At 37.9% G+C, this 15855-nt stretch overlaps 1 protein-coding gene across 5 annotated transcripts in view; it reads left to right on the top strand.

The window, feature by feature from the left end:
• Window positions 1–15855, top strand: part of CORIN (corin, serine peptidase) — a 130795-nt gene that overhangs the window by 103400 nt on the left and 11540 nt on the right. For all 5 annotated transcript variants that reach the window (XM_048303717.1, XM_048303716.1, XM_048303719.1 and 2 more), the window contains one exon: window positions 15135–15257. In XM_048303717.1, the coding sequence (XP_048159674.1) occupies window positions 15135–15257 (123 nt within the window). The remainder of the gene's footprint in view (window positions 1–15134; window positions 15258–15855) is intronic.

The following is a 15855-nucleotide window of genomic DNA, read 5'->3' as shown; positions in this document are numbered from 1 at the left end:
TAGACCTAGTGTGGAAATGGTTCACAGAGAAAAGAGATAGTGAAATTTTGGGAACTATGGCAGGAACAGAATTTCACTAAAATCGAGTCACTTTCACCACTTTATAAACATTGCATGATTGTTACTAAAAGAGTGTTTTGAAACAATAATGGTGTTTTGCTAAGTCTCAATATTTGAACTTGCAATTATTGCTGAGACTCAGAATTGTTTGGCAATATAATACTCTGTTCCTTCCTAAAGAATTAAAGCAGACTGAGGAAACACAGGAAAAATTATCTTCATTTATTTGCATTTTGCAGTAAATAATGTGAGTTAGACAAGTGAATGTATTTAACTTGGGCATCTCTGAACAACAAATTGTTAAAGAGAGAGCTTTCTGTGTGGAACTCAGAAAAAGAAATAGCCTCCACATGTCTTTCTTATTGCATGCACACTAAATTGTGGAATATTTGATTCAAAATATAACTGTTGGATAAAAAACAAGTTAATCTGCTCTGATATTCACAGCTGTGTCCTACTAGGAAGAGGCAAATCTGATGGTATATAAGGATACCTTTTGCCAGAGTCTGACCCCCAAACTGAATGACCAAGTGTCTTTTCTGTTTGCCTTTCAGCACTACACATATTGACATGCATGTTCTTTGTACGTTTCTCAAAGTACACAGGAGGATAAAGACCCTGGGTTAGGGAGTCTGCACTTAATTTATTGTCTTGCACTGCAGGGACACTTGACATCAGTTCTAACAGATGTCCCGAATTCAAGACCATCTGTAAATGGACTGCTGGCCATTCCAACATACAACAATTTTATACTCCTCTATCTAGTTTATTGTATCTAAATAATATTTGCATTATCTTTATGCTTTGGCTTTATTTAGCATCCTAATAAAGCTTAAACTCCTTTGATACTTTCAGAAATAGTTATTGATTTTACAACTACTTTGTTGTCTAAGAACAAAGCAATGGTCTTAACATTAAGAATGTTTTTCTTCATAATTCAGTTTTTTAGAAGCATAGAATATACTGAGTTGGAAAGGACCCATCAGTATCTTTGAGTCCAACTCCTACAAGGACACCCCAACAATCACAACATGTGCCAGAGAACGTTGTCCAAATGCTTCTTGAGCTCAGACAGGCTTGGTGCTGTAACCACTGCCCTGGGGAGCCTGTTCCAGTGCTGAACCCTCCTTTGGGTGAAAAACCTTTCCGTGTTACCTAACCTAAACCTCCCCTGACACAGCTTCATACCATTCCCTTGAGTCCTGTCACTGGTCACAAGAGTGAAGAGATCAGTGTCTGCCCTGCTGCTTCCCCTCACAAGGAAGTTGTAGCAGACTCTCTGCAGTGAGGTCTCCCCTCAGTCTCCTCTGGACTGAACAAACCAAGTGACCTCAGACACTCCTCATATGGCTTCCCTTCCAGTCCCTTCACTATCCTCATGGCCCTCCTTTGGATGCTCTCTAATAGTTTAATATCTTTCTTATACTGTGGCACCCAGAACTTCCCCCAGCACTCGAGGTGAGGCTGCCCCAGTGCAGAGCAGAGCGGGACAATCCCCTCCCTTGCCCGGCTGGCGATGCTGTGCCTGATGCCCCCCAGGACATGGTTGGCCCTCCTGGGTGGCAGGGCTCTGCTGACTCACATTCACCTTGCCGTTGGTCCTGACATAAAATTTGTTTCTCTTTCCTATGATGCTTGCTGCTAGGAAAATGAAAAGGTATTAAACTATCACAAGACCTCTGATTCCCTCCTTTTTTCAGAGGTGTGCCTAGGCTGAAATCAGCATGAGTAGAAACTGATACCTTCCTGCTTCTTCACTGATGCTTGCTAACAGATTTTACAAATCCTGCACTTTTAAGAAATGTAAGAGACAAAAATGATTCTTAAATCTCACAAATCCATTTTCTAACAGGGTGACATATTCTACAAATCAATTTTTCTACAAGATCTTTTTAGTAGTGACAGGTAATTTTGTGAAGGGCAGTGGGAAATTCCACTTCAAATCTGAAGTCTATAACTTCAGTTTGACTCCGATAATAATTTCTAATTCTTTCTTGCAGTGCTTCAGAAAACCAGACTAGCGTTTGTCTTTCCTTTCTTAGTGCCTGATTTTGTCAATCACCTGAAGCTTGATTTACTTAGCTATTCTCCAAGTTTTTGTGAAGTGGCACTGCCAAAAATACAGTAAATTAGCTTTGAAGAGCTGTAAGAAAAACAAAGATTAAAATGCATTACCAGAACTGATTTCCAAAAGGACTAATATGAGTAATACAGTTATTTAATTATTTTGTTAACATTGCAAAGGGATTCAGTGAAAATGTCACAGAGAGTAACGTTTTCCATATGGTGGAATGGAAGACTGGATAACTGGAGTTTCATGCCACTGTGAAATCTGATCTGAAGCCATGAACTTCAAGTCATCTGTTGGCATTTATGTCCCGCATACATTATTGATTTGACTTATAACAAGAATGGCTGAATGTGAGGTTGATGACATTGGTGTTTTTAATAAGCTCTTTCTAGTCACCATTGAGGGTACTGGTAAATTAGGCTGTATATTGCACAGAACTCAAATAATGATAAAACTCCTCCTTTTTGCCTTTTAAAAAAAGTAATAAATAAATATAACGTATTTCACACAGTGCTTTTTTGCAAGTATTCCCAATGTGAGCAACTTCATTTTACTCCTTCAGAAAATAAAAGCTGTGAATATACAAATCCTGTCCACATTAGAGCACACTACAGAACCACTCAGTTTTTTGGCTGTGCAGATTTCTTCAATAATAACTTACAGCAGCACTTGATTTTGATTTAACAATTCTCTTGTTTATTCTTAGAGAAAAATAATGCATGTGAGATATTAAAGTGAAGATTTACTAATGCCTTAGACCAGGAATTACAATGAATGGGAGCATATGGCATTTTTATTTTCTGTAAAGCTCTGCAAACTATTTTTCATAACTGTCTGGTGCTTTGCCAAATAAAAATTCCCAATTGCTATATAATGTGATAATGTTTAAAATATAAAGGCGATGTTTCTAACAGCTTTTGGATATTTTAGTTATTTAAAAACAACAGATATTTTAATACTTTAGGCTAAATTAATCTCAAAAAACCAAATGAAGATAATTAAATAACAGTGGGTAAAATTAGGTTAATTTAACAGATAGTGGTAACATATTTTACAGAATATCAGTCTGTCTGGAATATATAAGCCTTGAGTCTGAAGCAACATAAAAGTTTATTCTATTCTGCCCATTTCACAAAAATGCAAGCAATTTTCCTGGCTTTTTGCCAATTCTAATTCCACAGATGATGTGGTTTTCCAGTTTTTCACAACACAACTCATGGAATGTGTTGTGTGGTCACATGAAACTGCAAGTTTCAAGCATTGTCTGAAAGACTTTGGGCTGATGATGGCTGTTGCTCAAGTTATGCAGTGTGTATTCCTAGCAGTTCTTACATTTTCCTCTAGTACAAAAAAATGTTAAATATGAAGTAAGCCTCTGTTTGTAATGCTAAGAACTTAATGGGAATGCTCAAGCCTTAAGGTTCACAGTTTAAAACTGGATGGGACTATCACCTAATCTCAGTGCCTCTTCATGTCAGGACATATAAGTTTATTCAGAGACTTCTGACTGAGTCCCAGATTTCAATACAGTGAATTTAAATGCAGTCTCTGGCAATTAGTTTTTCTGTTAATACAGGTAGACAACAGAACAGCAGTCAGTCTCACATCTGTCCTGGTGTGTGCTAGAGGCTTTGCTGCTGAAGATGGGCATACTGTGGAGGTTCAGAACATTATGTTGGAAGAATGTATTTTGTTGTGATGTTCAGTTGAAGAAACCCGCTTTCATATACTTGGAAGTCCACGTTCTTTGTTGATGAAATGGTGATCATAAAAGCATGGTCTGGTCAGCTCTAAAATTTGATAAAGGCAGTAGTGGAGTTGTTCTGTCATTCTGTGAAAATATAGTGGAATGACTTGTCTTTCTTAGCTGCACTAGGGTGATATAGCAAATATAATAAACTTCAGGAGCTTGTACCCAGCAGAGTAAAGGGAATTTTAGTTCACCTACTTGTTCTAGTCTAGCAATATCAGCATAAAATCACAGCAGTCTACCAAGTTACTTGTTTTTAAAAATCTACCATTATCTCTTCTTGTGACTGCTGCTCCCTTTCTTGGAGGCTGTGTCACTGGTGATCCACTGAAACAGGTAGCTCCTTTTCCTTTTTTCCTCTGCTGTAGCATCTGCTGTGAGTGTATTTGTGAAAGGGAAGGGCAAGTCTCTCATTGCTGCCTGGCCTTTTGTCTTTCCTGGTACTTTTTCACTCTATGTCTTTGGTATAAAGATCTTTAATATTTGACAACTGAGCAGCCAAGCTGCTGGATGAACAATCTCTCGTTTTTACATGATCTAATTTGGTGTTTTTATTACTCTGTAACTATTTCTGCAACAATAATGGAAGCTCAGCTTGATGACTTATTTTCTTAAAAAACGTAACAGAAACAAAACCCAGAATCCTTCTGTCATACCCGCATAATAAATTTGAACTTCTGAATGAAAAATTTTCTCCAAGAATAAACATGACATTTAGGGAAACAAATTCCATGCCAAAGAGGAAGTATTTGAACTCATTAATTCAATCTAGATTTCTAGACCCATTCAACAGAATGTTACATACTCTTAACTTACCTTGAATCTGTTCATGTTGTCCATGGCCACAGTGTTCTATTAATCCTGTAGATGATGTAGAAAGATAGCAAATTTTTCACATTTCATTTAATTTTTCAAGAACGGCAACTAATAACTTATTACTGAAATTTACTGAAAATAAAGCTATGGTACATGTGGAAGGCTGTTTTAGTTAATTTGAGCAATAATAAGCCAATGTTAAAATATGTAGACTTTATTCACTATTTTAGAGTTGTGTTAGATTTAAATCTGATATGTCTCATCTTTCATGTACATACATAGTTTAAAATATAATAATTTGGATAAGGGTTTTTCCAGAGAAATTTCAAACTTATAATTCCTGACAAATTGTGACAATTTCTTCAAATAGTCATTAAGCATGTGGTCAGTCCCCTCATCTAACACTTTCTAGCTCCATGACTGGCTATTTTGTTTTCTTTTAAAGTAAAATGATAATACTTATTCATAACTTTAGTATCTCAAACAGCCTTGGAGCTGTTGGAATGTGCTTCTGGGTAATTGGCCATAGGTGGCCCTATTTGACTTCCACAGGTCCCTTTCAAGCCCAACCATTCTGTGACTGACTAAAAGAAAGACTCATGAATGCTGCCAAACAAGAAAATGTTCTTATTCTAATGATTGATTGCAAATCCTTTTAAAAACTATTTTTATATCATGTACATTATAAGCCGACTGCCCCTTTTTTCTTTCTTTTTTTTTTTCCTAGGGGCTCCCAGATTCAAATTTACTCTGTTTAACACTAAACAGATGTTAAATCTCTCTGCATTGAAAATTTATTCTGAAATATGCACCTTGAAGTGTTTTGGGTTGTTTTTTTTTTTTTTTTTTTTGACTTACATATTTAAACTAAAAGAGGGTACATTTAGATTAGACATAAGGAATAAATTTTTTACAATGAGGATGGTGAAACACTGGACAGGTTACCCAGAGAAATGGTAGACGTTCCATTCCTGGAGATATTTGAGGTCAGGTTGGATGGGACTGAGCAACCTATCCTATAATTTAATGAGGTGTAGTGGTTTGGTCCAAAATACTCATTACTGTTTATCTGCTGTGAGATAAGAATTAGGAGAAATGCAAAACAGGCACCAAACTTGAAAGAATATAAAGAAGTTTATTAACAGACCTAAAAGAAGAAAAAAATTATACCACCTTCAGAACTCTCCTCCTCCCCCCACCTTCCTCCCTTCTCCCACTGACAATGTTCAAAGACAACCCTTAAGATGTTCAGTCTGTTTACCACTTCCATAATAACCTTGTTCAGTCCATTTAGAAAGAGAAGTCTCTTCTTGCTCATGCTATGAAAACATTATCACAACGAGACAGCCGCCCACTTCCAAATATTGTTCAGTCCATTTAGGAAGAGGAGTCTCTCTGCCTGCGTGTGAGTCCTTTCCCCCGACTTGCAGCTTTTCCCGCAACTGCTTTCGAGGGTCCACTCTTGAAGTTTTTTGGGGTACAATTTTAAGGTTGAGCCGTTCAGAAACAAAAACAGAGGCCCTTCTCCTTCCCTGGGAGCAAAGGGTCTTCCTCATCTTCATCGTTAGGACTATCTCTGGGAGCATCTCTAGGAACTGAGGTTTTCTCCTTTCCCGTTTGGAGCAAAAGTCCTCATCTGGTTCATCTCTCCCTGTCCAAACTTCTCATGAAATTACAGCTGCCTCAGCATCTGCCTATCTCAGCGCAGGTGCTTTTGCTCACGAGTTGAACACTCCACCCCCCATATCTTCATGAAATTACAACAGGATACTCTGATATATCATAGCTTCACAACAGAATTTCAGCTTTAAGCATCTCCTCTCTCTCTTCCCTCAGGTTTTCAGCTCTTCACAGCAATAAAAAGGGTTAATCTCACCTCGGCCTTGCAGCTTTGCAGCTGGAATGTTGAATTTTTCTTATCGCAGTGGAGAGGGGGGAGAGCCGAGCCGCTCCGGCTGCCCACGGCAAGGCAGTGGGGGGGGTTCCACGGCTGGAACAGGTCCATGGCTTCAGGATGGCCGTGGCCCGGCCCGGCCTGGCCCAAGCAGGGCCTGGCCGGGCCCGCTGGCCCCCACACGGGGCCCGCAGCCACCTGTGCCAGCGCCGGAAACGAGAGAGAGCTTGGAGGGGGCGTTTGCCTATTCTTAAATGTGGATCACAGAGGTGGTCACAACTTTAAGTGGCTTAGAGAATTGTCCATATTCAAACTGGCCAGCTGATAGGTTCTAACAGGTCACAGAGGAAACTGTAAGCACCCCTTAGCAAGGACGTCCCTTCCGGGACTATGCTTGCTAACCTATGACATGAGGTGACTTAAGACTTTGAGAGGGGCAAGGACTGCAAGAAACACAGCATCTTTTATCAGACAAGCTGTCAGGCAAATAGGTCTTCCTTCAGTTTTGCTCTTTTGCTCTGTAATCCACACCCCTCCACACCCTCTCCTCAACTCTTACCAAGCATCCTAATGAAAGACATCCTCTGCATGTAAATCCTGTGTCAGTTAACAGACAGAGGCTCTTTCAAAGGTAATCTTAGCTCATGAAATGATGTCAGCATTAGCTTTAGCTATAAAGTAAGCTCAAAAATTTAAAAATGCCTCTGAAACTATGTCTCTCAAGTTCTGTTAGGAATGAGAGAAGAATTTAGTAATAAAAGAATAAATATGTTACATGTCTTGAAAAAACAAGCATAAATTCTGCTATGGGAAGATTTCTTAGTGAATAATAATTGTGTAAAGGATGATGTTGAATAAAGAAACAAGTGAATTTTGTTCAAATTAATTGCATATTTTCACTACGGGGAAAAAAGGTTGAAAAATCAAGTTAGTTGTTTCAAATTTTTGAAATTAAACAACTAAAATTTTAAAAACAACATTTTTCTCTGAATTGCAGCCTTCATATTTTTAAAATGAAAAGCTAATTGACTTTAAATGAAGGACTTTACATTTAATTTGAAGTTTAATTAATACTTCCAGCTAAGAAAATCTAGGTTTTTTTTGAAGCTCTAACTTTAGATGCTCCCAAATGGTCTTTTTGTAAGTTTAGCCACAAAATGATACTTCATGAAACCTATAATTTACAGACTGAGAGAACAGAGTGTTGTGGTTTAATGCCAGACAGCAGCTCAGCCCTGCCCAGCCGCTTGCTCACTCCTCCCAGTGGGATGGGGGAGACAATGCAGAAGAGTAAAAGTACGAAGGCTCATGGGTTGAGGTAAAGAGAGTTTAATAGATAAAGCAGAAGCCATGCACACAAGCACAGCAAAACAAGGAACTCATTCACCACTTCCCATGGGCAGGCAGCTGTTGAGCCATCTCCAGGATGTCCTTCACCTGTAATGATGACTGGGAAAGACAAATGCCATCACTCCAAATAACCCCCCCCCCCAACTTCCTTCTCCTTCCTCCCACTTTACATACTGCACATGAAGCCATGTGATGTGGAATGTCCCTTTGGAGAGGTGGGGTCAGCTGTCCTGGCTGCAGCCCCTACTGAGTCCTTGTGCACCCCCAGCCCCATCAGTGCTTGAGTGGGGTGAGAAGCAGAAAAGGCTTTGACTCTGTGTAAGCCCTGCTCAGCAAGAACAAAGTCAGCCCTCTATTATCAACACTGTTTTCAGCACCAATCTGAGACACAACCCCAGACTAGCTGTGAAGAAAATTGACTCTATCCCAGCTAAAACCAGCACATGGAGATAAAGCAAGCAAGCAAATTTTTTTCAGTATAATTAGGAGTTAACTCATTTTTCATAGGCTTGACTAGTTCATCAGCTAGGACATAGGACTGAGGGATTTTGAAATCTGAAATTATTATCACAGATAATCTTTCTACCAGAAAATTTTAAGAATTATTTACTCATACATGTCTTATTTTTCTATCAATGCATTGAATCCTTTTAATTCTATTTTCTATGTTTCAATATGTTTGCACATTAAATTTTCAGATATTTCTGATCTTAATGCTGTTAAAATCAAAGTTTTGATCTTTTACTCCATATTCTATGGCACAGCTGTGGCTTTAGAGAATTCTGCTCAAGACCAAGAAACATCTTAACCAATACAAACAGACAGGAAACAGATGCTGTTCCATCACTGAAATAGGCCTAATTTGTTTTAAATTAGTGCCCGTATGTGTGTAATCCATTGCCTGCTGGCATAACTCAAGGCTTCCTTTCTCAAACCTGCTGTCACATGAGGCTTGCAAGGATGGAATTATAGAAACTAAACTGATACGTGTCACTGGGAAGCAAGAAGTAATCCAGTTTATGGATTATACTTTATTCTAAACTTGCAATTTAATACATTTGAAGGAGTTTTTCTGAATGGAATAGGGACAATAAGGTATTGAAAACATTGCTGTACAGAAGTATCCCAAATGTGCTATGAACAGAATGATGAACTTCATAACCTAAAATTAGTCCCTCCTTCTATTTCCTTTTCTTTATTTTTCATTATAATTTAGTACACAAGACATAATGCTTGTTTTTCACTGTAAACTTTGACTGTTGCGCACAGTGATCAGCAGACTAGAATGCTCTGAAGAGTATTTATTAAATATTTCTGTTGTACAGCTTATCTAATGAAATGAATCTATCTAATGAACTTTTCCCCACTGAGACCACATTTACAACGTAGAACACAGACTGGGTTCTGTTTTTCTTTCCTAATTCTAAAAATTCCTCTGTTAAACACACATAAGGGAATGTATAGCTTGAAATTAAATTTATTAAAGGAATATTCTAATTTTTAAGATGAAATTTAAAATTTAGTAAAATTTAAGTTAGAAATTCCTAGTTGGGTTACGTAAGTGCTACTGCAAATTGAAACATTTTGTGATTTTACATTTAACTGATTTTATAGGTTATTAAATTCTTTTATTAATTGATTTAGATTAAAAGAAAGTTTTAGATTAAAGGAATTAGATCTGTTAGAATTTTATGTGCCCTGTGATTTTCATTAGATCTAGCAGAAATCTTTCTGTGAAGCAGGCAAGACTAACTTGGCTAAGGCATAAGCTGTACAGTGACCTGAAAAGGGAAGTGAAATTTTAGAGAGAGTGAACATGTAGTTCAAACCTACAAGAACTGGTGTAGAACCATAAGCATCTGTAGAAAGAATGAGAAAAGCGAGGAGTATTATACAGGGAAAGAAAAAAAAAAAGCAAAGCAAGAAAAACCCCAAAACAAAACCACAAAGAAATCTTAGAAAATCATATTATATTACTAAGATAACAAAGATTTAAGAAGGAGGGCTAGAGTAAGCAATTAATAGGTAATACACTGCTCCTCAAAGTAGCTAGTTTTGTTGAAATAATTTAAGAGCATTTAATAGTTATGGCTCAGGCGGGTCTCCATTATGGCTGACAGTAGTGGTAGCCACAGGTTTGAGAAGCTGTAGAGAAGGGAGGAAACTGTTTGGTATGCCATCTTTCATTAAAAAGGATAAAAGAAGGAGATACGGAGATTTACAAACTACTTGCCTAGCTTGAATTACCAACAAATTACAGAAGTATAAGGTCTTAATGACAGACAGGATGTATTTATCAGTAACAAATCATGTCAGAGTCCCTTAATTTATTCCTTGAAATACCAGAGACACTGTCGATGGGGAAGAAACTGTAGATGTGATTGTCATGGTTTGACGACAAAATGACGTTCCAAACTGCCACAGTGATATACTTTTAACTTTCACACTATGTGAAATGACTTTTGAAATAAGTAAGGAGCTATGAACAGAGATGAAATGATATGGGAATGTTGATGATTCATTGTCAAACCATAAAGATGTATTGGTGGGGGGCTAGACGCATGCCAGTGTGTCTGGGAGGATACAGTGGTATTGTGAGTCATTCAGATGATAGAGACGAGAGCAGGCTTGACAATTTCTCATTCAGCATCAAGCTGGGAGGATCTGAAAGCATTTTGGAGAACAGGATAAGAATTTAAAAATTTTTTACAGGCTGACAAAATGGCCTGAATTAACCAAGAATGTTTATGTGTAATCGCTTTGTGGTATTCAGTTTGTGTTAGACTTTGACTAAATGAGAATTGGTCAGCAGAAATGACCAGCGACTTAGAAAGCATGATCTGTGAAGAAAGGTTGGAAACTGCTTGGTCATTCAGGGGAAGGAGGTATAGGAGCCTTGAAATATGTAGATTAGGAATAAACTCTTTCCATTTCCGATGAAAAAAAGACAGAGTAATGAGCTTAAATGACAAGTAGGAAGATTTAGAATACACATTATAAGAAAAATTGCTTGAATATATTGACTGGAAATGCTTCATCATTAAAGTTATGTACAAACAGGGCAGACAAAAATCTGCTAGAGAGAATTTAAATATGGTTGATCTTATTTTGAATTAGGGGAATGGATCAGATGGCCTCATTCAATTTCTTTTGGCTGAATTTCCGATAGTTCACTTTTTAGTGAAAGAAAGTCTCATGGAAGAATTTTTTCATAGGTTCTAATCCCATTTCATTCTTGAAAGCAGTGCAGAGGACCAAATGAAAATTTATGTGAAAGTCACACTTGTCTTTTACCACTAAACTTGGTATTTCTATCACCTCAAATGTAGAGGAGAAAAAAAGTCATAAAACATTGCTGTTTGTCATACATCTATTGTAAACTTACTTTATTACGGAACTTTCCACGGTCTTGGAGAAGCCCATAGGCTGAGACTACAGGAACCCAAAAACGTATTCATTGAGTGTTATGTTCGAGCAGTTTGGGCTCAGAAGGTCTAGTGTAGCTCTTCTGGCTATAAAGATTTTCTGCAGATATTAGACACATGAGAAAATTAAATTTTATGGTCTGTTCAGATTTTTAGAGCCCCATGGGTTTTAAAATAATACTTCAGTACGCAAATAATTTCATCCAACTAGCACTATGAGTTGTTATAAAGTCATGTGGTGCAGATAGGTTTTATATGTTATTTTGAAAGTCTGGTGAGGGATCTGGTCAAAAAATCACCACTCAAAAGGTGTGAATTATTGTTACCATGGTATGAATGTCTTAAGTTTGCAGATACCATTAATAAACTTCCTAAAGTAATGTAGGTGTTTCATATATGTATGTGTAGCTATTGGTTGGACTTGATGATCTCGGAGCTCTTTTTTATCCTAATTATTTCTGTGATTCTGTGATTCAGTGACTGTTCTGTAATGTTAAAATATGCTCTGGTGTATGAAAAAATCTGTTCTAGTAACTGTTGGCCTTCTTTAAAGTTCAGCTCTTCATCATAGGCACTGGTCACCATGGTGCGTTTGTGCTGTGCAAAAGAATCATAAAATCATCACAGGCATCTGGAGAACATCTAGTCCATCTCCCACTTGAAGCAGAACTACTGCCAAATGGGATCAGTTCAACCTCTGCTTTTTTTAGCCAAGTCTTGAAAACCTTGATGGATAGAGCTCTCTGTTCCAGGGCTGCTTCACCTTCCTAGTGAAAAAGTATTTCCTTTTCATGTGCTATGAATTTTCAAAGCTGTCGGTCTAGGCCATTTCTCCATGTTTTACCATGCAGCACTACTGAGAAAAATTTGTTTCCATTATGTTTTAACTCCTCTTCAAGTAATTGCAAGTTGCTATTGAATTGTCCCTTAGCTTCCTCTTCACAAGAGTAAGCAAGGTCAGTACCCTCAACCCCTCGTTGCAAGTCAGTGACAGAGGTCCCTAGAAAATTTGAAAGCCATTTGTGTGATCCTTTCCGGTTTCTGAATATTGTCTTAAACTGATGTATCTCAAAACTGCACACTGCCTTCCAGTATGTGTGGTTTCAGTCAACAAGCACTGTTTCAACTTTGCTTTTTTGCTCCAGTACAGGTAATAATTAAAAGCACTAATTTAAAATCCACACCAAGTTTCTGAGCAAAGCTGTTATGGTATATGCAAACCAAAGGGGAAAACAGGAAACTCCAGAGAAGTGAAAGAGCCTTCTGAAAGTGTTTCATAAAAAAAAGTCTTTATTTGTTTGGCCTGAAATCTTGAAAGATACTGCAACTTCAGCAGGCCACCAAACTATAAAACTGGCAGGAGAGCTTTTTTTTGAAGATGTAGCTTGATGTCAAGAAGTAATTAGCAATATAACCTTGTTGTCTTAGATACTCAGTAAAGCCAAATATCCTTGTGAATTGTGAGTTGATGTGGATCTGTCCATTGAAAGATTCTTTTTTAGCTTTTCTTTAGTATGTGTCTACTCTAAGAAGAAAATGTGTGCTACAGCTCCAAGAGGGACCCAGTAGAACCTGCTCCCTGCTGTGTTTCTGGAGCACAGGATGGGGCTGGCTGAAATGAATACCCATTGCTCCACTTCTCTCCTTTGCTCTGAGTGATTTACAGCCCCTGGTGTAACGTGCACTGCGGGTCCAGCAGCCTCTCTGAAAGTCTCACACTCAGAAGCTCTCACCAGCCTGAATCTTTACTCCTAAGAATTTTAGCTCATGTTCTCTCGTTCTCTAGAAATTCCGAGCATGCTCTGGTCTCTACACAAATGCTAACCATTGTCACCAGCTTTCTTCATCTAAAAACGAGGCTCTTTGGTCCCCTTCATTTTGGTTATTTCTCATTAAATAGATGAAAGGAGGCAAGCGGTGGCTCTTGCCTATCTAAAAGAAAATCTTTTATAAACAGCATCAAGAGGGGAACATAAATGTTTATAGAAGGTATTCTAAAGATATAAATTAAGGTATCCTAAATATATATTCTGAAGATATAAATTAAGGTTTCAAGTGTTTTATATCAAGCTGTAACCACCAAGGAAAAAAGGCCTAGCCATGACCTTACTTTTGCTAAGTAAAATAATTATAAAATTTCATGCAGGTGTAAGTGTTTTGTAGGTTGTTACCTTGATTTAGAAGTACATATCTCCTTAATTATGATTGTAGCATCACTGTAATCTGTAATTCAGAGCTGCAGGTTTCATCAAAACAATCTTGTATTTGGTATAATATAGATTTGGATTCATCAAATGGCATGATATTTGCATCCTTTTGCACATATTTGAGTTGCATATTTTATGGATCTGTTTACAAGTTCATAACTGTACACATTTATGAAATGGTGAACATCATTGTTCAGAGAAGATCATAAGACAGAATGTCATTGTAAGAAAATGGTTTGCATATGTTTGGTAGGAAAAAGAGTGGGAAATGAAGAGAGGAGATCTTTATGTTTATGCTAAAAGCAGGCACTGAGAAAGAAAACTTTTTGCAGCAAACTTGTTAGTATATGCCTGCACATTCTGGTTAGTAGATCATGAAATGATATTTCTTAATATGCCCAGAGAAGGTTCTGAAAAATAAGTCATGTAACAGACAGGATCCAGGGCCGTGACCTCAAAGCTTGGTTTATTCTGCCAGCTGTGTTGAAAATATTTCCATATGGTTACACTGCCAGCTTCACCATAAAACACAATTCTTTGATCTTGGCTAGTTTATGTAATCAAGTGGGTAAAGAGTGCTGGTGTTTTGTAAAGATTTTTAAAAAAAGGAATACAGCCAGTACTGAGAATTGGACTTAAACTAATATCCTGGTTGGCATTACCAGGTACTATCCTGAGAGATTGGGTTCAGAGACCAATTTAAGGACACATCACAGTTTTTCTGAACTTCTCTCATTCTCTTTTCCATGAATTAGTATTTAGAATTTGGCCTTTGACCAGTGTTTGGGAGAGCACTGCTTGAAAGTCCTTGTCATTGACAGGGATTGATGGCTAATTGTGAATAGTTCTGTGCTGGAAAGCTGCATGACAAGTAAAGTAATTTAGACTAGCTCTATTTTTTTTCCATTTGGCAATTAGGATTTAATAAAATAGCAATTGCTTCAGTGGCTTGAGTCTATCAGGCAATAACTAGACTGAGGAAGTGGATATATGAAAATATCTCCTGGTGGATCATTCTAACCCTCACACACATGTTAGGTTGCTGCAGAAGAATGGGTTTGACATCCTCACCAGCGATTTGTTCTGTTTCGCAAAGCAGGGAGCTTGGGTTTAGAGATACTCTCAAGTCTTACTAACAAGACCTAGACTGCTCTTTACTGTTAAATTTTCATGGATTTCCAGTGGTAGGAATGTAAGAAAATATTTTTTGTTACCTGTTTTACATATGAAGAGCTATTTTTTTTTGGCATTTTGGAAGGCCAAGAAACTGTTGAAACAGTATCAATGTGTGCATTACAGTAAATGCCACCAGAAGGTTCTTGCTGTTCCCGATTCCAATTCTGCTTCTTGTCAGGAAATACAATGTGACAGTCATATGGTGGCTGGCCTAGCTTCTCGGGGTGATTCCATTCTCCTAACTATGGATCTGCCACTCATGGCTTTGCCATACCATTCAGATGTGTATCTTTGGAGTAAACAGAAAGGTTAGGGCCTCTTCACCTTCGTAACTGTAATGTAGAAACCTACCAGAAGTTCTATCAATGTCTTTCATTTGTTTCAGAGGACCATCCAAAACAGAAATTGTAACAGAGAATGAGCAAACGCAGGACCAAAAATGGCTGAATCTGCACTCAGACTGGAAGAATAAAAATGCATCCACTTTACACGCACTTCTAGTGAATGGGTAAGTAACAGGTAAATAAGACCTATTTCACTGCTGTGGGTAGTCACTTACCCATGCAGGATGACAAACTCTTTGGTAAGCTCTTTTTTTTCCAAGGTATCTGCATATATATCCCAGCACATACTCATGTAAGTTGTTAAGATACAGTCTACAGTGATTTTAGTGTCTACAACCATTGTGCTCTCTTTTGAGACCATCTTGTGAATCCTCAGGGGCCTTTTCTGGCAGAATAAGAGCATTTGAGTGATACAGAGGTGATGCCCTCGAAGCACCTGAACCAGACAGCTTCATTAAATCTCTGCTGAGCAAGAAAGTCCAGCAAGTACTATATAGCAAAATCTGCAGCAACATCTTACCATCCTCTGCAGCCTGTGTAGTCTTCATTCATTAATTTGGAGCAACCACAGCTTCTTCAGTAAAGGCTATATCCGCTTACAGTAGGTTTCTTTAGCTCTGGTTTCAGGTGATGGTATATTCCTTTTACTAAACAGGTAGTTACTAATCAGAAGCCAGGATGTCATGGTTGAGACATTCAAAGTGTGACTTTGAAGAGCCAATGAATTTAGAAATCCAGGGCAAAACTGTGAGTGCCACCTAA

The sequence above is a fragment of the Corvus hawaiiensis genome, chromosome 5, assembly GCF_020740725.1.
Source record: "Corvus hawaiiensis isolate bCorHaw1 chromosome 5, bCorHaw1.pri.cur, whole genome shotgun sequence".
In the NCBI taxonomy this organism is placed as follows: domain Eukaryota; kingdom Metazoa; phylum Chordata; class Aves; order Passeriformes; family Corvidae; genus Corvus; species Corvus hawaiiensis.
This window is presented reverse-complemented; position numbering and strand designations above follow the sequence as displayed.